Source organism: Hippopotamus amphibius, chromosome 5, assembly GCF_030028045.1.
Source record: "Hippopotamus amphibius kiboko isolate mHipAmp2 chromosome 5, mHipAmp2.hap2, whole genome shotgun sequence".
NCBI lineage: Eukaryota > Metazoa > Chordata > Mammalia > Artiodactyla > Hippopotamidae > Hippopotamus > Hippopotamus amphibius.
In genome coordinates this window covers 159,246,430-159,267,235 of record NC_080190.1, presented here as the reverse complement: position 1 = coordinate 159,267,235, position 20,806 = coordinate 159,246,430, and the positions used below count along the sequence as shown (strand labels likewise).

Sequence of the window (20,806 nt, the reverse complement as noted above, 5' to 3'; positions counted from 1 at the left end):
ATTTGTGGTTGACCAGTGTCTGTTGAGTGGAGCTTGCTTACGTGGCTGATGTGAATGATAGATGGTCTGCATGGTAACTCGAAATACCAGGAACTGGTTGTTCACCCGTCTCCCTTCCCTCCCTGTAGCTGAACAGATACAGGGCATTAAATGATGCCACCTCTCCCACCTCTCCTAGTTGTCCATCTGTCCGTGCCCAAGAATAAAAATAAAATGCTGATGAAGCCAGAAGAAACACAGTTAGTTTGATATTCTTAATACCCTGAATGCCTCGTTTGACCTTGAATGAAAATGACAGTGCCCCTGGCAGGAGCCAACTGCCTCACAGGGACACAGCGCAGGACGCAGATGCGTTTCCCTGAGCAAGGGAAAGGGCAGTGAGTGCGGGACTCCTGAAGGAGGCACCTGGAGCGTCTCTGCTCGTTAAGGGCAAGCATGGGATGCTGAGCAGCCAGGAACCGCTGGTTTGTTGCTTCCTGGGTTTCCCGAGGCACCTCCCAGCCCTAAGGTCACCCTGAAATCTGTGGCTTCCGAGTTTAGATGAGCTGCATCCCACGAGGGCAGGGGATGTCTCCTCCACTCACAGCACAGGAGTCAGACCGCCGTAGCGTTTCCTCAGTGTTTGTGGATTTTAGGAACACCCCCGTCTCTCCTCCAGCATCCCGGCTGTTGTAAAAGGGTAAAGGGGGGGTCATCTAATCCAGCCTGGAGATCACTTGGAAGATCCGCTGTCTAGAACGCCAAGTAGGTGTGCCCGCATCCAGCTGAGGTCCCGCTGGTCCCCTGCCTGGAGTCCCGAGGGCTCCCTGCTGACGCTGTTGTTGGTCTCACTGTAGGGCTCCACCTGATGGCCTTTTGGACTCGGTCCCTTGGACTGAACATGTGGGTTAAGCGTGGTCTTCGGCAGCTGGGGCATCATGGTTGAGCTTCTCCGGGCATCAGAATTGAGCTCCCTTTTTTCTTCTTAGAATTCAGGCTCATACCCAAGTGCCACTTCGAGACTCTTCCTTTTGAAGTCTGTGTACCAGCAGTTAAAGTTGTGAAATGAAAACATCCCCAAACACACTGGTGGACGTGCAGGAGGAGAGCCCTGGCTTCATGGTCAGGCATGACGCAGGCGTCCCGGGTGCGGAGCTGTGGGGACCGCCAGACATCCCCCTGGGCAGCAGACGGTATGCCCACCGAGCTGTCCAGAGCTGCGGCTGCTGCACGCAGAGGCGCCCTCTGTGATGTGATGCCCGGGCAGCTCTCCTGCCAGCTGTCAAGGTGAAAAGACACCTGACGTTTCACGGTTCTGGGCTCTGAGAGCAGGGGCTTGAGAGGAAGGAGAGAGAGACATTCTTTCCTTGTTTACTGAACCCGCAACCTGCCACAGGTCATTGCAGAAGTGGTCCTGGATTCCATAGGAACTTTCCTTTCCATTCTTTGATAACAGGAGGCTGATGACACAACTGTCTTGAGCTTTGTGACATAAAAATAAACAACAAAGAGAGATCTCGGGCTGGGGCACCTTTTAGAGGCTGGTTAGCCAGGAGGGTGTGGGCCACTGAGAGATGGACTCACTGCAGTCAGTTGACTGTGAACCTCTCAGCCCTACAGCTTCACGTTCCATCAAGTGACCCCTTGGTTGGTGCATAACTGTTGATAAGGAGGAGATCCTTCCCAGGCGGGCCCCCTGGAACACTCCTTCTCGGCCTTTGGTCTTTGAAGTTGTTTGGGAAGAGGGAGCTGTCAGAGAGGTGGAAGTCTCCCCTTCTACCCCTCTTGAGTTCTTGTGGCTGGACTAATAATAAAATTGACACAAGACAGAATAGCAGGAGAAAAAGACGCATTTTAATTCGTGTGCATGGAGGTCCCAAAGAAATGGGACCAACGAAATGCCCAAAGCTAGCAGCTTGTAGATTTCTTAGACAAAGAAACAATAACCTTGTGAGAAATTGACAGGACAAAGAAATGTAGGTTTGGGGTGCCCAATTAGGGAACAATCTAAACAGAGTTTGGGGGGGACTTCCTGGGTGGCACAGTGGTTAGGAATCCGCCTGCCAATGCAGGGGACACGAGTTCGAGCCCTGGTCCGGGAAGATCCCACATGCCATGGAGCAGCTAAGCCCGTGCGCCGCAACTACTGAGCCTGTGCTCTAGAGCCCGTGAGCCACAACTATTGAGCCCACATGCCATAACTATTGAAGCCCACGTGCCTAGAGCCCGTGCTCTGCAACAAGAGAAGCCACTGCAATGAGGAGCCCGCACACCACAATGAAGAGTAGCCCCCACTCGCAGCAGCTAGAGAAAGCCCACGTGCAGCAATGAAGACCCAATGTAACCAATAAATAAATAAATATATTAAAAAATAAAAAAATACACAGTTTGGGTTTGGGGTAGTAAATGAAAGAAGTAACAAGATTTCTTTATGCAGGCTCCTCGGCCCAAACTCCCCCTCTCTCTGTCAACAAGGGTGTCCTACCTCCAGATGCAGGGGGGACACCTTTCACATGAGAGTTGTCTTTCCTGTTTTCAGGGAGACAGAAGGGAGGGTCAGAGTGTCCCTCTTGCATTGGCCATTTCTTAAGTAACTTTAATTCAAAATAATCAATATGCCAGTGTGATCCTGAGCCCCAGCAGAGCAATTCTGGCTCTGTTCCTTTTTACTGTGTCCTTGCTCTCTGTGGACCCATTAGCCAGCTCCTCGAAGAAGGACGATAACAGGTGTGGGAGAAGTGCAGGCTGTCACGTGCTGGCCAGCGCATCACTGTGGATGGACGCTCCAGCCAGGCCTCAGTAAATCACTCTGGCCTCCGCCTTCTTGTAGGACTTGGCTGGTTACTGCTACATCAAAGCCCTGCTTAATTGGCCCATTGATATAACCAGGGCTCTTTATTTTCTCTGTAAAATATACCAGCCCCTGCCTGCAACAAGCTCAAAGCTAAGTAGGCTTCTCTCTATGTCCACACACTTCTTCTGCCTGAGTTGTGGGCTCAACCAAGGGTCAGTTATGTGTTCCCAAACCCAGTGTACGACACCAGTCGTACGTCACTACGTTAATTGCACGGTTCGTAAATCTTTGGGATAAGTGTAAACATCAAGATGGTTTCTGCAAAACAAGTGGAATATTTAGAAAGATAAATAAAAGCAAGTTGCTTTTCAAAAAAATATATATTGCCATCAAATTACACATGGTTGAGACAGTTATAAAAGCTGGAGGACAAAAACTGTAAAAACAAAAACAGAAACAAAAAGAAACGCTAGGATGTCTCTGGTTGTTTCACAAGAAGCCCCAACTGGAAATTATAGATGATGCATTTGGGATGTGATATATGCAACAAAGATGACGTGAAACACCAATAGGCATCACCGTTTTGGGGGAGTACAGTCATCAGCGTTGGAGTCTAAGCACGTCTGTCTTCCTGAGGTCACACAGCCGGCGAATAGGGGAGCTGGGCTTTGAATCCCCTGTCTGACCGCAGAGCCGAGCTCTGAACCCTTCAGGCTCTACTGCTTTTCCTCCTGACCCTCAGGAGGTGGCAGGGAGTTTGTGCTAAGACTCCAGATCAGCTGCAGTGGGAGAGCAGCTGCTTCACACACTCCGTGGCTTTGCAGGCTGCCTGGGGACTGCCTGTCACCCACGCGTGTGGCATGGAGGAGAGAGAGGGTGGGATGCAGCGGTGAAGGTGCCCCCAGGACTCTTTTGGGGGTGAGTGGGCAGGGGAGGGGGCCCACTTACCTCAGCTGGTAAGATTGGGTGTGAATAAACAGATATGTTTTGGGAAAAGATTTCTGATAAAAATATGTCATGGTGCAACCTACCGTTGTGTTTGGCCTGTTTGGTGGTTGTGTGCCTGGGAACATGGCCACCCCTCTTAGATCCTTTAAACTTGTAAACAAGTGGGTGCAGCGAGTGATTTCACATGTCCACAGGGAGAGAGTGCCTGCCATGTTAGGTGTGCTTGGTACCTCTTTGGTGTCCAGAGTCACAGATGTTCAGAGATGCTTTGGGGCTGACAGTGCATCACTGGCTGGTGTCCAGGTAGAAGTCACGAGCCACTGAGTGGTTTGAGGTCACTGTCTTACCCCCCTGCCTCTTGCTGGCCTCGCAGAGGAGTTCTCCTAACCACACAGACGGTGGGGCCTCTGTGCTTAGATTCTGCCTGCTGTGGGCTTCGCGCTGTTTCATAATCCTTTGGATATTCTGGACTTGGACACATTCTGCCTCTGGTTGAATTCCTGTGTCCCTAAGTCTGTGGGGGAGGGAGCGTGTGCCTGTTGACGTTGTGGGGAATGTCCGTTGTGTATTTTGAAATCAGTGTGTCTCTGGTGGCGCGTGGAATCTTTTCATCACGTGGACGGGAGTTGACACTCACCTCTCAGCTTGTGAAGCTGGGGTGGCAGCCAGCTAACAGCCCGCATAGCTGCTGCCGTGGCAGTGCAGCGTATCGGTGGCAGCTTCCCGAGGTCCCGCGCTGGAATCAGCAACCCCTCCTCGTGGGTGGACACATGTTCCCGGAGGCCAGTGTTTCTCAACAGGGGCGGTTGTGCACCCAGAGGACGACTGACAGTGTCTGGAGACATTTCTGGTCGACGTGACGTGAGGGTGGGGGCGCTACCGAAACATCCTCCAGTGCCCAGGGCGGCTCCCTCGGCAAAGACAGAGCTGGGCCAAGATGCCAGCAGTGCTGAGGTCGGGACCCGCCCTGGGCGACCCTGTTGCCGCAAGCCTCTCCTCTGCAGAGGTTTCAGAGGGCACTTTCCTGTCCAGTGGTGCCGTCTGACTCCTAATTAGCCTCCCGACAGCACCAGCACTCGGGGTGGCCGAGAGGCACAGCACCTTAGCGTAGCCGTGCACTTCGGCCCAGGCACCTCTTACATCTTGCTTCCTCCAGCCCTGACCCCTTATGCCGCAGAAGCCGGGCCTGAAAGAACAGTTTTTCAAGGCTTGTGAGCTGCCTACACACTGTACGCCCCTAAGGATCTTGAGATGGGAGAGGTTATCTTGGATTATTAAGGTGAGTTCAGTACAGCACAGGAGTTCTTATAAGAAGGAGGAAGGAGGATCAGAGTCAGAGAAGATTTGAGGACAGAAGCAGAGGTTAGAGAAGACTGCAGTTGCTACACCACTGACTTTGAAGGGGGGAGGAAGGTGCCCGGAGCCAAGGAATGCAGGCAGCCTGTAGAAGCTGGAAGAGGCAGGGAAAGATTCTCCCCTAGGGCCTCTAGAGGAACGAAGCCCTCCCAACACCTTGATTTTAGCCTGGAGACATTGATTTTTGGACTTCCAGCTTCCAGAACTGTAAGATAATAAATGTGTGCTGCTTTAAGCCACTAAATTTGTGGTAATTTATTACAGCAACAATAGAAAATTAGATATATAACAAGGTCCTACTGTATGGCACAGGGAACTACATTCAATATGTTGTAATAAACTGTAATGGAGAAGAATCTGAAAAAGCATATGTATATACACACGCATGTATACATACACACACACACACATACACAGACGTATATATATAACTGAATCACTTTGGTGTATACCAGAAACTAACACAACATTGTAAATCAACTCTACTTCAATGAAAAAAAAAAAAAGAAAACGAATACACCATTGTTTCTCCAGGCTGACCTTGAATCAGTGTAGCCCTTTCGAAAGATAATAAGGATCTGGTATTTATTTTGAATCTTCTATTGTGTGCACAAAGAAAATACACAACTATTTATGCATGAAATGAAAGACAAACCCAGTCCCTCGCCCCGCCTCCAGGTATAGCAAAAAATGCTCTCCAAATGGTCAGTGTTGTTGGTTCCCTCAGTCTGCACCAGTGTTGGGTGCAGGGAAAACAGAAGTAAGGTCTTGTCCTCACTCACAAGCTGCTGAGTACGTTGCAGTCATTTGATTCCATAAATATTCTCTCTGTCAACTCGGAGCTCTTCCAGATGTCTGCTCTGGCTTTGTAACTAAAGCCAGCTTCCTCTGAAGCTTTTCCAAACCTGCTGATTTTTTTTTTCTTTTAATTTTTAGCAAGGATCAGGAAGAGCAGAAGACATTGTTGAGCACATCCACAGATCGAGCTATTTTTAGGGAGCCCCGCGTGGCCGAGATCAGCCGTAATTCTAATGGTTGGGTCCTGGGGCCCATAGAGGATGTCAGCCGCCTGTCTCCTGCCCTTGTGCCACTTGGACAGAGACACTGCTGTTGGGGAGTTTGCTCTGTGGTTCCTCATTTCCTTCTGTCGCAGGAAGCCCCGTGCTGCAGAGCACCGTGGTGGGCCGTATGCAGCATGTGTAGAAACCGCTTGTCACCATAGCACAGTTCAGCTGTTTCTGGGAAGCCTTGGGCTCTCCTGGGGATGATGAGTGCTCAGTGGCAATGTGTGAAAGTATCTGGGAGGCTTACAAATCAGGGAGCAGAGAAACGGGGTTAGGGAGCTGAGCTTCAAGGTGATCTTTTCCAGCCATAGAATTCTGTTTTGGGGAAAAACTAAGGCGTGGGTAATCAGTGAAGCAGCTCTCGGGCCCTTAGCTCTGTTCTGTGTAGCAGCTTAGCAGAGATTGGAGCTTAGTTCCCGTGGTACCAATTCAACAGGTCTAGGCTCAGGAATCAAAATCTGAGAGCTGGACCGTGAAGCCCTGAGTGGGTAGGTAGGTTAGGTTAGCGGAGTGTTCTAGGCTCTTGGCTCTGCTGCTTCCCATGTCCCCTTGTCTGTAGTAAGTGCCATGTGCTGAGTGGCTAAATGCATGGACTCCAGAGGTTTGGCCTGGGTTGGAATCCTACTTACCGCAGTGTGACCTTGGCCACATTACAGAAGGCTCTTTTCTTGCCTGTACGATGGGGATGCTAGTAACACCAGCACACCTGGGCTTGTTGGGAGGCTGAAATGAGTTCACGTGTGCAAAGCACTTATCCCAGGTCCCAGCACGTCCTCCGCTCTATGCAAGCCACTCACCTCCTGGGACCTGAAACGTCGCTCTCCAGCACTTTAGGTGACTGCGTTCTCATCTGTCATGTGGGATTTATTCAGCCTGCTCCCTAGAATGGGATGTTGTTTCCAGTTTTTACTGTTGTAAACAACATTTCAGCGAGTAGCCTCATAGGTAAGGATTTGCTCTCACCCTTAATTGTTTCCTCCGGAAAAATTTCTAGGAGTAGAATTGCTGGGTCAAAAAGGGGGCTTGTTTTTAATGCATTTCTTGATAAATGCTGCTAAATTTCCCTCCAGTACTAGTTTGCACTCTTACCAGCTGTGAATGAGTGTGCCAGTTTCCTTGTGCAGCCAGGCTGTTAACTTCTAATCAAATGAAGGCCTGGGAAAAATAAGAGATATTTCCCTGCGGATAAAGTGTTCCTGGTCCTTGTTTATAAGCAATAAAAGCTTAAGAACCTGAAGTGAGCCCAGAAGGCAAGCGGCTTGTGTGAAAGCAGCGCCCTCTACTGGTTTTCCCAGGTGGAGACGTGTGAGTTGCAATAAATGATGCTCTGGTGGTCACAAGCTCCCGGCAGCTGCCAGGAGCTCTAGGGCAACATTTCTGGCCATTTAGAAGGTTAGCCACAGATGACCTTTAGTTGTTACTGAAGTTCTTTTACAGAAGTGCTTCTCAGTTGGGGGAGATCTTGCTCCCCAGGGAGCCCTTGGTACTGTCTGAAGACATTTTTGGATGTCACCAGCTGGGGGGCTGCTGCTTGGCTTTTGGTAGGTCGAGGCCAGGGATGCTGTGAGCCATCCTACAACGCATAGGACAGCCCCTAAACAAAGAATCATCCTGCCCCTGTGTGTCAATAGTGTTAAGATTGAAAAACCCTGTTGTAGAGGAATGGAAGAATTACTCCAGAAGGCTTCTTTTCAGACTAAAATAAAATATAGAAATATTAAATATATATCACCATTATTACTGTTTTCTTGGTTCTGGAAACCTGATAGTTTTTGCAGAATAAAATGGAAAACAGGTGGAAGTTGAAGCAGCACACTGGCATTTCTAGGAGAGAAGGCAAAGTGGAAAATACAGCCCATAATAATGTCACGAGTTAGTAATAAGGGAGAGGTTTTTTCCTATTAGCTCGACTTGGTTAAACCTGCCATAAATTCCTGCGGCGTTCCCTTAAGGCTTTGTCTGAAAAATCGTGCTTTTTGGGGACACTTTTCCCTCTCATTTCATGAGCCCCAGTGTTTTCATCACATTTATAATTGTGCTTTCCAGGGCTCGGTGCAGAATTACCATCTGTACAGTTTTCTTCCCCCTCCTCCACGCCCAAGTAAATGCTGATTTAAGCATTGTTTCTAAGAGGAGGAAGGATGGGGACTCCAAAAAAAACTTTAGAAAAGCATGACAAGAATTTCGGGAAAACTAAGCTGTATTTCAGTGTACTTCAACACTTTCTGAGTTTGAGGACTTCTCTTGCTGATGTTGTCCAAACCCACCAAAAAAATACCGTGTTCTTTCATTTTGCTTTAGCCCTGCTTTTCTCTACATTATTTGTATTCTAGAATATGTGGCTTCATGGAATGGCTTCATTGGCTGTTCTGAATAATGGTAAGAGGATTATTTTGCTGAAAGTGGAGAAAAAGCAAAACAAAACTACAGCTTTCCCCCAAATATCAGATACTGTTTTCATCATTTTCCTTGAGAAGTATTTTTCAGGCCCATTAGTGGGTTGTAAAATCGACTTCTGGGTCACAGTCAGCATCAAAAAAGAAAAAAAAAAAACAGTAGAAAATGTTAGAGGGTATCGTGTACAGTAAAGGTCGCTTCTGTTTTGATGATTTCAAGATATGTCGCCATATATATATATGTTCATGTCTGTGTGCACAAACCTGGTGAGACGTCTGGAAAACAGTGGCTTGGGTTTTATGCTGTGGTGAGATCTGGCTAATTTTTTAATTTTCATTCTCTCTTTGAGGATCTCAGTGATTCCTGCTTGTCTGCTGCCCCTCACATTTGCCTCTGCTGTTCTTTCAGGTGGTACCAGGGAGATCGGCTCGGCCCTCACCAGGATGTGCATGAGGCATCGGAGCATAGAGGCCAAGCTGAGGCAGTTTTCCAGGTGAGGACCGCGTTTCGCCCAGGTCTCGGGCACTCTTGCTGATTTCAGGCGAAGGAAGTGGTGACACGTAGCATGGCTTGCCTCGAGCAGCACCGACTTCAAACATTAAATCCCCACACCCCATCTCTCATCACATCCGTCACTCTGCTCACTCACTGAACAAGTATTTGGTTGGGCATCTGCCAGGCACTGGTCTGGGCCCTGGGAATACGGTGGAGAACCAGACCGGCCTGGCTCCCTGCCTCGTGGAGCCTTCTCCACCCCCCTAACCCCCACCCCCACCCCCGTCCCGGGATCTTCTCTGTGTGTCTCTCCCCACCCTCCATCAGTGTGAGGAGCTGGGCATCCCACTGAGACCTCTGGGTCCCTGGCCCTGCAGGAACCCCTTAGGAAGAAGAGCTGCCGTACTGGAGAGTGAGGCGTGTGTGCTGTCCTGTTACCTGGGACCTGTGTGCATCCGCCATGCTCACCGAGGAGGGCAGGGGTGGCTTATAGAACCTTCCACACTGCCAGCCTCTCGTCTGTTTCACAGGCGTCCTGAATGGGTAGAAATGGCAGGGGGATCTGGAGTCACCCGTGTTCCAGTGAGAGTGGGACGTTCTTCCGAACAGATCAGAGTAATTCAGCGGTTCTGCACCGCCCTGCTTTGTGAATTGCAAGTTGCACGAGAGGCTGCCAAGGTAGAATCCCTCTGACCTTCCTGTAGGGCAGCAGAAGGTTGTGGGAAGCACCTAGTCTTGAAGTCAGCCGGGCCTGGGTTTAAATCCCGGGCTGGCCACTGACATGCTGGCGTCTCAGCCCCTGTCAAATGGATGTAGGGATCTCCGAAGGGCTCTTGTGCAGGTGCCTGCAGTGTCCACACAGCGGAAAGCACCTGCTGGAGCGGGTGGTAAAACCCGGCTTCCTCCTCCCCTCCTGGCCCCCGGGGAGTGCTCCCCGTGATGGCACCCACTGCGCCTCCTCCCACGTCATCTTGTTCATTCTGGGTCCGGTCCTGTGACACTTCATCCCACGTTAGTGATGCAGAGATGCCAGTTCAGCATCATTGCGTATGAAGCACCTACTATGTGCCGGTGCTGTCTTAGGTGTACGGGGCACAGCCATGCGTAGGACCATGTCCTGCACTCACGGAGCTGATGCTCCAGACACTACATAAACCTGATAGAATGTCAGGAGGAGAAACACATGGGATGGGGTGGGTGGTGGCTCTTGGACACAGGCTGGTTAGGGAGCGTCTACTCAGAAGGAAGATTTGGACAGAGACCTGGAGAAAGTGAGGCTGGAGGATGCATGTGTGAGTGTGGGAGCTGCCAGTAGACCCTGGTAAGAAAAGGGGGAGGTTATACCAAAAACCTGGAGATTTTCAGGAGGTCCAGGATCAAAAAGCACCTGGTGAGAACACCTTTGTTGTAGTTTTTACTGATACCATTCAAACAATTTATGGGCATTTTCTAATTTTTTGGATACCATCTCTGTAATACAGGATTGGGCCAATTTTGCTTCCATTGCGCAAAACCCCTGGGTCCCCTGACTTGCATGATTCTTCTCCGTGGGGAGCTACCTTTCCACTTGTCTAACTGCAGTCTATTTAATAAGAGACTGCACGAAATAAGGGATGTACCTGGAGACTGACCCTCCCTGGCTGTCCACAGTCTACCTTCATGACTTATTATCCTGAATACACATCAGAAGCATTTGGGTCTTTATTTAAAAAAAAAAAAAAAAAAAAAAGGAATACTGGGCCCCACCCTCCAAGTTTCTATCAGGTATGGGGTGAGGCCCAGGTGTATTCACCTTCTTTTTTTTATTGGCACATTTGTTTATTTCTCAATTTGTGAAAATGTCCTTAATTTGTTGATGTAGCAAACAAATTTCAACTCTGCTCTGCAAAAGAACAGAAGATAATCTGCTTTGCAACGAACTTCAAAGTTCAGTTGCACACAGGCAACATGCTTTTTATGAAAAAATTACTAACTGAACTACAGGTGTTAAATACTGAAAAAAGTTAACAGTTTATTATAATTTATTTTATTTAACAACCTAGGAAGTTCGCAGCCATCAGCAGTTCCAGTGCAGTTTCAGGTGCAATTGGAAATTCAGGAATCTCCTTGGAGCTGTTAGTGTAGCGAACCTTGTAGGTAAAATACACGCATACTTTTGATAGCACCTGTGAAGGGATCTCTTTAAAGTTGACTTCATTGGTTTCATCCTCAGCAAACTGACCTGGGCCACTCAACATGGCTTTTATTGTTTCTGATGTTAGCGCGTGTTCTCTTTTTACAGTAAATTCATGACCATCTGAAGATATCAGTTTGACATACATGGCATCAGGGCCCTCACAGCCACCATAGGTTTTCTCGTCTCCATCCATTATGTTCTTATGAAATTCTGCTTTGCGTCCACAGGAACTTTAGTAGTTTCCTGCCGAGGTGGGGACACACTGAGTCGGTCTCCTGCCGGGCGTCTACCTGTCTTCACCTTTTTAAAGCTCTCCAGCTGGTTCCCTTGTGCAGCCAGAGGGGTGACCCCACTGGGCTGCAAGCTTGCTTGTTAAAATGAGGGTTGGAATGTAAACAGGGGCAATGAGAAGAGGTCCTGCCAACCAGTCACGTGTGCAGCTTCCGAACAGTCATTGAAGAGCATCCGGAAGACCGTCGTGAAATTGGGGGATTTGGGTGTGAACGTGGGCTTAGTGTGCTGCCTGGTCTTGCTGCAGGTAATTGTGATGTGGGTACGTTTTGACAACCGAGTGTAAACCTTGACAACAGAATGTATCTTTTTAACTTCTCCTTTTCTTTCTCTTTTGGTACAAGTGCTTTAATCGATTGTCTGATAAACCCACTCCAAGAGCAGATGGAAGAATGGAAGAAAGTGGCCAACCAGCTGGATAAAGACCACGCGAAAGGTACGGAATGAGACGGCTTCTTAGTCTCAGGAGGCGTGTTGCCGGCTGCTGCCTCTACCTCTGCTGCGTTCATGGATGTCACCCTGCGGACCTGCTCTTTCCCCACTGCTCCTGTGGGCATCTCAGTGTTGGAGGATGAAGGGGCGGAAGTGATCCCATTGCAGGACTCAGTGCTGGGTTTTGGGCATGGAGCATCACTCAGTGAATGGCCTGATCACTCTGTGGCATTAATTGTGATCAGCTGAATTAACAGTGATTTGTAACAGCAGGCTTAAATGCCAGAGACTCACACTTAAGGCATTTCAGCACATTTTGAAAACCAAACTTTTAACGATGTAAGCTAACCATGGGTCTCCTGCCCAGAGCTGGCCATTCTCTTTGTATACACCTTCAACCAGTGGGTCTCAGTACTTCATGTGCCGGGTCTGGGGACAGAATGGTCCAGACAGATGCCACCCCTGTTGGTCTTCCTGGAGCCGAAGGGTGGGGGTGCTGGTCGTGTGGAAGGGGCAGGCGACCTTGCTCCAAGGATCATACAACCTGCAGTAAGTGTGGTGGAGGGAAAGTGTGTGTGGGTGGATCGGCAGGATGAAACGGGAAAGGGTTGACTAACAGGTGATGCCAAGAGTGTATAAAAGAGAGATCTGCTCTGATAGGCTCAGGGCTAGTGGGAGGGAAAGGTTGGGGATGGCCTTGTGGGAACTGGTCGAGTTGGTGATTAATTGAATGTAACGGTAGCAAAGGAGAGAAGTATCAGAGGCAGCTGTCATGTGGGATGGCCCACTTCTGTGTCCAGTGTCTGGCCTAGGTATTAATGTGAAAGTAAGGCAGCTGAGCCTTTCCCAGTTCTTTCCCACGTGGTCTAGTTTCTCCTGTTATAGTCCGAGGTGCTCTTTTCTGAATTATAACGTCTGGCCAGCGTTTTGTCACATGAGTTCTTTTTGGAGTGAAACACTGTGGATTTGGGCCTTGGGAAAGGAGATAATATTGAAAATGTTTCTTGATACTTAAGCTGAGAAATTTGTGAATTTTTACAGTGTTATTAAAATGTTCCCAAGTGCCATCTATCCTCAAACCTGGTATGAATGAATACTGTAGAGAAAGACCCTAGTGCATTTTGTTGGTTTTTGTGTTTGTAGTCCCGTTCCTGTGACGTGTCATCATGAGATTTTCATCATTTTGTATTCCAATAAAGCTATTTATTGCATGTCATAGTTTATGCTTTTGGTGATGAAAGTAGTGGCTAAAATTATTCAATATTCTGCTTTCTCTTAGAATATAAAAAAGCGCGCCAAGAGATAAAAAAGAAGTCCTCAGATACACTGAAACTGCAGAAGAAAGCAAAAAAAGGTAATTCAACAAATTCTGCTGTGAATATGTTACTTCAGGAACATGAGCATGTGCTAGATTTTTCTTTGAGGTAGAAAGTCTTCAATCAGACTTCCTTACAGATAACGGTCCTATGAACAAATAGGAGCTCATAGAATCGATCTGAACTAAAGGCCCCACGTGCAGAATATCTATTAATTTGAGGCCCTTGCAGAGTTGTACTTGACTTGTTCCCTACCCCGACCTGGTCTCCAGAATTGGACATTTTCTATGCCTAGTGTGCATTGTGATGAGACCTGTAAGTTTCTTGGAAGCCTTGGGGTAATGCGTAAAAGCCTCTCTGCACGTGTTCTGTAGCAATTATTGCAGAAATGATGTCATTTTCTCCTCCCTCCTTCACAGCCTGTAATCTCCGAAACTCTTTATGAAGTCTTGTGAGAATATTAGGAAAGGCTGCAGTGGGAGCTGGGAATCATTGCTGTCCAGGGAGATTTTTCATGGTGTTCCTGAGGGTGGGAGCCGGATGAGGAAAATGAGACCGCTGGTGCAAGGTGCCCGTCCTCCCCCGCCCCCCAGCCGATTGTCATTTACCGACCAGTTAATTATCAGATCTGTGACCCAGCTTTTTGCTCTTCCGGCTTGAACTGGGAGTTTGAAAAGTCTAGCTCCATGCGCTTTGCAAGCAATCTTAACGTTCTACTAAGACCTACAAGAGGTAGAGACTCTCTCTCGAACCTGATCTTGATACCACGATTTTGAATTTGCTGCATCACAATTGATAAAATGTCTTTTTCCCTCATCGAGATGCTCTGTGGGAGGGTAGTATTGTGTTTGAGACAACAACTTTTTAAGGTAGAAATCCCCAAAACCAAATTTCCTGTTTCCTAAGCAAGCAGTTCTCCTTTGGAATTAAAAGAAGCATCTGGAGAGATGGGATTCTTTGGTAGAAGAGTGGCGAGGACAGGACACAGTTTTCAAACTTTGGCCTTTCTGAAAAATGTCCCCGCAATGCTTATAATAACCAGGAGACCATTTCAAGATAAAGACAGCAGGATTTTCACCCAGGATCAGTTTTTCTGTTAGTATTGGCCCCAGTTGTTTCTTTCAAATGTGTTTTCCTGGTCTTGGTGCTTCTGCAATTTACCTTCCATCTAACTTGGGCACCTGGGAGCTAGCATTCGGCAAGTGGAATAGGGCTTGTGGCCAGTAACATTTTAGTGAGTCTAGAGGTAAATTATGTAAATAAAACTGCCACCATATTCCGTTGAATCTGAGGTCCCATGGAAGAAGAGGCTGGTAAAAATTTGGAGCTGAACTCTACCTAATTGCCAGCTTTGAGATAGGAGAGATTAATGAGCTTGGAGGGAGAGTCCAGGGAAGATCTATGGCTTGGAAAAGGTTTGGGAGTTTGGTGAAAAGGATGAGAGAGGAAAAAGTAGTGGTTTTCCTTTCTGTCTTCCAGGGTTTTCAGAGTCCGTAAGCTCTTGGCTGCAGTGGTAATCCTTTTATCTGAATTCCTCATGGAGACTGAAACGGTCTTCATCTGTCACTCAAAGTCACTGGCATTGTCCAGTTAGCAGAATTTGGACCTACAGGGGATGCCTGATTGGTTGATTGGAGTGCAACACAAAAGGAAGTTGCTGGCAAGCAGACTTGCCCAGTGCTGCTTCGGCTGCATGGAGAGGATAACAAGCTTCCAATCAAGGCAGTGGAGAGTGAGATTCAGGGCACATGGGGCACTGGACTGTGTAGCATGAGGAGATGCTTCTGGTCTTGGAACTCAGGAATAATTGGCTTTTAGTTGTGAGGTTTCTTGGGGGCACCTGGGCCTGAAGGCTGAAATGGTGGAGGCTGTGATCTGGGGTTTCTGAAGCGTCTGTCTTTTCAGCCCCATTCTTACATCTGATGGTCTTGGGCACCATATCCTTTCCAGACAGGGTAGCCGTGATGGTGTTCTTACATTGGCAACAAATCAGATCCGTAGCTTAGAATGTTGCGGATGATTTTCTAGTTACTCCAGGGAACAACCAGAAAACAGGTTTTATTTCTTTCCTTTATAAAAAAAAAATTTCTGGAATACCTAAGTGCTTTTGAAAACTCACATTGGTATATTTCTGGTGTGAACGGAGCTTTCTAGGAGGTACCAGAGTCATCATTCTGAGTGAATGTTAGGAAGTGCTCTCCTGGAAGATGTACGGCCCGAGAATTGAAACACTGCAAGTTAAGGGCTGGAAGAAATCTGGTTATTTGAGGCTCCCAGTTATTTTGGGGTCTGGTTAGCTGCAGTTCCCCTTTTTCCTTAAATGCTTCTCTGTCAGTTTCATCTCCTTCAAGTGGTAGCTTCCTAGACTCTGGACTTATAAAGTGTGGATAGTTCCTTCTGAGATGTTTCCAGTGCTTTGGATACATTTTTTTTTCTTTTGTCCTGATAGAACTGAATCTGGTTTATACAGCCCAGTCATCACTTCCTTTTAAATATGTTTTCAGGAGGTTATCAAGCAGCTTTCTGTCACTCCTTTTTCCAAAAACTGTGATCTTTGATCTAAAAATTCTTCTGACAAACTTTTTCAAAGTTTAAATGCCTTTATGCATTTAAGCATGGTTTTGGCACTTCTCTTTGACATGGGCAGGCATATATGGGGTGTGATTTTTGTGTGCGGCTAATTTACCTCCACTTTCACTCTGCAGCTGTATCACCTTTTGCTACAGTCTTTGACTTTTTTTTTTTTAACTATACTATAGGGGGGTAATTTGTACTCTAAAGGTATTTAAATATCATTGTCAAAAAAACGCTTAATAGTTTTTTTGGGTTTGATTAGACTTTATCTTAAAATCATTTTAAAACAACTTGACATGTGCTCCAGCTGTGGGTGAATGTACCTATTTTTGTGGAAGGCAGGCTTATTGAACACCTACCAGGCAGGAAAACTAGGCAGGGAGTTGGGGGCTGGAGGGACAGTCCCTGCCCTCCGAGAGCTCCAGGCTAGTGCGCAGGGTCCGTGCAAGGGGCAGAGCCAGCCTTGCTGACAGGTCAAGGGGACACGACAAAGGCAGCAGGAGGGTCTGGAGGGGGTGTGGAGCTGACCCAGAAACCCCAGGCTCTGAGTGACGTCCCTTGAGCCCCCATCAAGCCCTGCTGCTTGATGTCAGCTTGCGACCCTTGAAGTCCTGGAGTTGGTTGTAACGCAACTTGGGGAAAGTATGAGAGGATCATAAACATTTTATGGTGTTTGCCCGCATCTGCCCTTTTCCTGTACAGTCAGTAACCTTATTTCTCATTTAATTAACTCCCATATTATTATTTTTAATGAAAAAATTAATGATAGTAAAGCCTTCTCTTTCCATCTGTAACTACTAAAAGTTTATCACAGACTTCAGGGAGGGGACTGGTTTTAATGTTAACCCTTGAGCCTGACATTGAAATAGTTGAATGTGTCATTTTTCACCAGAGGCTGCAAAGCTAATATTATAAACCTAATAAACAGACTCCCAGAATCCCATATTAGCATATTATTTGCTATTCTACAAAAATGTTAAGTTCTTTAATTTTTTTTTTTTTTTTTTTCATTTTCACCCCAGCTTGAACTTTGGATCCTGGTTCCCCTAGTTACTTTTCGAGTTACAATAAATTACACTTGAGAGCTTTTTTCGTGGAAGCATCTTAATTGGCTTCTTAAGGGAATATCTTCTTCATCTCTCTTTTTAAGAAAAAGCCTTGCTGCATTCTCTAGGGGTGCTGATTACTAACTAGGAAGATGTCTGTTTAGATGGGAAGGAAAGGCTCTTAGCGAGTCAGGGAAGGGAACTTGGATTTGCAGCTCTTGGTGGATGTGGGTTTAATCGCCCCAATATAAAATTTGGCAGCAAGCCACGGAGTGTTTTAACACATGAAAGAAAGGTAAGACTGCTGCTCGAATACCAGTTTGACTTTATTATTTTCCTTTTTGTGTCAATTGTGTATCCTGCACTTTCTCACCGTGCGCCCCCCCCGCCAGTGGACGCTGTCGGTAAGTCTGTCATCCTGAATCTCTGGTGGCTGGTCACGGTGTGGTCCTTGCTGTGGGCTTTCCGTGGTTGTCCAGACCTATGCTAGTTGCCCCAGTTTTCCTACCAGTTCAGAACAATCAATGGTGCCTACTTAATCTTCCATAACTTTAAGATAACTCTGTGTGTGTGTGTTTTCAATCAGTCATTTTCTTTCTTTGAAGTTTGGCCCTTTAATGAGTGAGCTTAACACTCTAAGAGTCTTTGCATCCTATAATTCAGTATTGGACTCATGGAAAAAAGAAATACAGAGTGACTTAAACCCTCCTTTCCACAGGAAATAAATATAAGTATACATACATATCTAAAGTGTATATGTGTGTATTTATATCACAAACAAAACATGGAGAGCTACACTTAACTCTTCAAAATAATTCGCAGATCGGCTTTGGTTGCATTAAGCTTGCCAAATAACTTTAACTTTGTCCCCTCAGGACCATGTAGTTTATTCAAAACCTATCATTTATTTTTCAAAAAATCAAAAGTATTTCTTCTTTCAGCCAAGTTTGTGGAACGTTTCATATCAAAGGTATCAGATCTTCAAATTCAATAATCAGAATGATTCTTCTTGACTGAATGTTGACCCTCCTTCTGTGGGTGACAACGCTACTAAAACTTCTCGCTTTCGGCGTCTCGTGGCTGTCCCTCTGTCTCGGAAAGGTCTGTCTGTGAGCTGTCCATGTGGTTTATCTTGCCTGAGTGTGCCCGAGTGTTCTCTGAGCCTTTGCACTGAACAGCTCCAAAGAGGTTTTTGCCTTGGATTCTGTCATTTACGATGAACCCAAACCACCCAGGTCCCCTCTGACAGGCGGGGCTTTAAAAGTGATAACTCTTTCCAATCCTCAGTGTTGTGGTTATGACACAGCTTGAAGAGTTTTTAATGTACCTTTGGGAGGAAGGTAAGACACAGCCATACTTTTGCTTATTGTGATAAAATTCATATAACATAAAATGCACTGTTTTAACCATTTTAAAGTGTACATTTCACTGGCTTTAGCACATTCCCAATGCTGTGCAACCATCACTACTATCTAATTTCAGAATGCTTTCATCACCCCAGAAAGACATCCCCTGCCTTTTAAAGCAATTGTGTCTCATCCTCCCGCCCCCAGCCCCTGACAACCGTTCATCTGCTTTCTGTCTCTATGGATTTGCCATTTCTGGACATTTCTTATAAAGCGAATTGTACAATATGTGGCCTTTTGAGGACATCGAGTTTTACTAGACCCTTTGCTTGAAAGCCTGGCATGAGTCTGTGGGGCATGCTCCTTGTTTTAAATGATGGGCAGTAGGATTGGGATGAGAAAAGGAACCACAGCCTTTTGGCTTTGTGACTTAGAGTGTGCTTATCCTAGGGAGAATCTCTGCAGTCCCCCCTAGTTCTCTCTCTTGCAGGGGCCAGTGCACAGGGCTAAGCCACAGTGACGTATGATTATAGCAATGAACTTGGGTGGAAAGTCTTAAGAAAGCTGTGTGGCTTGAAGGCCTCATAAATTTTATTTTACAAGTTTTAAATCATGTTTGAACCTGGACATCTATATTTTTAACAAAGTTTCATCATGGTGAAAATATCCTAATTTAACAAAAGAAAAAAATACATATATATGGAACTTTCCCTTGGTCTAGTCAGAAGTATTTACCTTGAATCTTTCATAAGCAGTGACTGGGGGCCTCCACAGGGGAGAAATTTATAACTCAATAAAGAGCATTGAACCAGGGATACCGTGCTCCCACCAGGAGTTGAGACTCTAGTGGAACCAAACCAATTATAGTTACCCCTCGGTATCCGAGGGGGATTGGTTCCAGGATCTGCCCCCGACTGTGAGGTGCTCAAGGCCTGTGGTCAGCCCCCTACATCCGCAGTTCCGCCTCTGTGAATTCAACCAAGGATTGTAAACATAGCACGTGATCCGTGGCTGGTTGAATCCACAGATGTGGATTTGGACGAAAATCTGTACATAAAGGGTCCCATGTTCAAGCCGTGTTATTCAGGGGTCAGCTGTAGTGTAATCTGGTGTGCTCCGTGCCACGCAGAAGGCGTAGCAGCAGGGCAGGGCGCAGGGAACCCACTTGCGCTTGGTGTGGGCGGGTGATGAGGACGATGACGAGGGAGCAGCTGGTGGAGAACGGGGCGAGGGCTGCTCAAGGTAGAGGGGACTGTGTGAGCTGTCACCATGTAGACGGGAGCACCAGAACCACGGGAAAGGTGACCACGCCGCAGACGGGGAGTGTGGGTGATACCCCGAGGCAGCTTTTAGGGGGACTGCCAGTCTCACCGCGGGTGGACTGAGAACCACAGTGACCCCTGCTGCTAAGCCTCTGCTGCCTGCCTCCAGATGATTCTATCACTTGATCCCATTTCTGATCAGACCCCATACTGGACTAAACTTCTCTACCCATCACCCTTCTTTCCTTCCATGCAGAGAAAGCAAAAAGCCTGCGTGATGCTGAATCCTTTCCACTGGCGCAGTGCTTTCCGTGGCCCATGGCTGCATCAGGGTGAATGTTTGCACTTCCTTGCCTGTTTCTTCTGTGCTTACGAAACTGGCAGGAACCACCCTGAGGATGCCCCAGAAACCACAGTCAGTGAGTGGATCCTTCTCCCTGCCTCAGTGGTAAAAACGGAGTGCGTCTCAACCCCCTCCATCCACTCCCCTTTGGTTTTTGAACTTGCCCAGAGGGAACACCCACCTACAAGTCTGAAGTCTGGGTTATCTTCGGTTCGTGGGTCACCTGACTTTCTTGCCTGACACAGTACAGAGGCTTCTTTGCTTCGGTCCTACTGCCGAGTTAGGGGAGGTGGAGAAGAAGCAGACCACTCAGAAGGCGGTATGGCCCACGCAAAGAGTCCCTCTCAGCGGTGAACCCCGTCTGTCACGGGTGTGCCTCCAGGAGTGGTCAGGAATTGTCATCCCCCCAGGACCTCCTGGGCCACTAGAGGCAGCATGGAGCTAAGGGTGACCCGCCGTGTATTGCCGGCGATCTAGGTTGCAAGACCCAGCCCTGGAAGGAGGCAGCAGTACTCAGAAGTGATGCATGTCAGCTGTCTGCAAAGTGACCACCAAAAATAACAGTCCTTCCTGAATGCTGAGGTGAGGTGGTGAAAGGAGCTGGTCCGTGGTTCCAGACTGTTTTCCTGCTCACCTCCAGTGGGCATCCCTGAAGGAGGATGGACTGCCATACCAGTGCGATTGGGAAAGGGGTAATTTGAGCCCAAACCCACAATTATTCTCTATTGGAACTAAGCTGGAAATGTTCCTTCTGAGGTTAAGAGGTGGCTGTAAGTGCAGACGGGTGATCATTCAGACCTCCGGGGGTTGTTTGACCACTTGTAGCCTTGCAGTCTTTCTGGGTATTTAAATGCAACTGCATATAACACAGCAGGGAAGATTGTTGAGTCACTGCTTCATTATCGGCTCGGGAAAGGTGTGATAGGAGTGCACACACTTAATTATGCAGGAAATAATTGAATGGGTACAGTTTTACTTAATGGGACA

The 20,806-nt window shown here is 47.4% G+C and overlaps 2 protein-coding genes across 14 annotated transcripts in view; one reads left to right on the top strand and one right to left on the bottom strand.

The window, feature by feature from the left end:
* The window catches only part of MTSS1 (MTSS I-BAR domain containing 1), a 157,188-nt gene that overhangs the window by 112,923 nt on the left and 23,459 nt on the right, over positions 1 to 20,806 (top strand). For 6 of the 13 annotated variants that reach the window (XM_057736153.1, XM_057736160.1, XM_057736157.1 and 3 more), the window contains 4 exons: positions 8,947 to 9,031; positions 11,845 to 11,936; positions 13,212 to 13,286; positions 17,213 to 17,272. In XM_057736153.1, the coding sequence (XP_057592136.1) occupies positions 8,947 to 9,031; positions 11,845 to 11,936; positions 13,212 to 13,286; positions 17,213 to 17,272 (312 nt within the window). The remainder of the gene's footprint in view (positions 1 to 8,946; positions 9,032 to 11,844; positions 11,937 to 13,211; positions 13,287 to 17,212; positions 17,273 to 20,806) is intronic. The other 7 variants (XM_057736155.1, XM_057736164.1, XM_057736161.1 and 4 more) reach the window with 3 other exon arrangements.
* LOC130853811 (elongin-C-like) lies at positions 10,944 to 11,431 on the bottom strand. The gene has a single exon (XM_057736167.1). It carries the CDS (start codon positions 11,400 to 11,402, stop codon positions 11,064 to 11,066), a length of 339 nt encoding a protein of 112 aa, XP_057592150.1. The 5' UTR covers positions 11,403 to 11,431; the 3' UTR covers positions 10,944 to 11,063.